We start from the raw sequence: 477 nt of genomic DNA on the forward strand, positions 1-477 counted from the left end.
CGTCGTTGTCGTCGCTGCCGCCGGCTCGGGATCCGGCTCCGGCTCCGGCTCCTCTCCTGGGCCGGTACCGTCGAGTTCGATCCCGGCACCCACCAAGTAGGTGTCCTGCACGTAGTTCACTCCGTGCCGCCGCATGCGGTCCAGATGCACCTTGGCTTCGTAGCGGTCGATCTCTCGGTCCAGCTCCCGAAGCCGCTGCACCTGCTGACGGATGGTGTGGTCCTGGGAGAGCACCAAGTGCACCAGCGTCTCCATACGCTCCACCGAGGCGCTCTCGGTGGCCCGCGGCGACGACGACGAACAGGATGAGGCGGCGGACGACGAAGTGGACGAACAGGGCGACGACGGCTGCTGCTGGCGCCGCCGGTTGAGCTTGGCCAGCTTGCGGAAGGCCTTGCGCACCACCCGTCGCTGCTTCTCCTGGGTCATGGCTAGGCTGGGCCGCGCTGGGACCCCCCGCGCGGAGCAGGGGCGCTC

The 477-nt window shown here is 69.2% G+C and overlaps 1 protein-coding gene across 1 annotated transcript in view; it reads right to left on the reverse strand.

The window, feature by feature from the left end:
- Nucleotides 1-477, reverse strand: part of RASSF10 (Ras association (RalGDS/AF-6) domain family (N-terminal) member 10) — a 3,792-nt gene that overhangs the window by 2,027 nt on the left and 1,288 nt on the right. The window contains exon 4 of the mRNA XM_010830667.1: nt 3-474. Within this exon, the coding sequence (XP_010828969.1) occupies nt 3-474 (472 nt within the window). The remainder of the gene's footprint in view (nt 1-2; nt 475-477) is intronic.

This window comes from Bison bison, unplaced genomic scaffold (assembly GCF_000754665.1).
Source record: "Bison bison bison isolate TAMUID 2011002044 unplaced genomic scaffold, Bison_UMD1.0 scf7180017864518, whole genome shotgun sequence".
Taxonomy (NCBI): domain Eukaryota; kingdom Metazoa; phylum Chordata; class Mammalia; order Artiodactyla; family Bovidae; genus Bison; species Bison bison.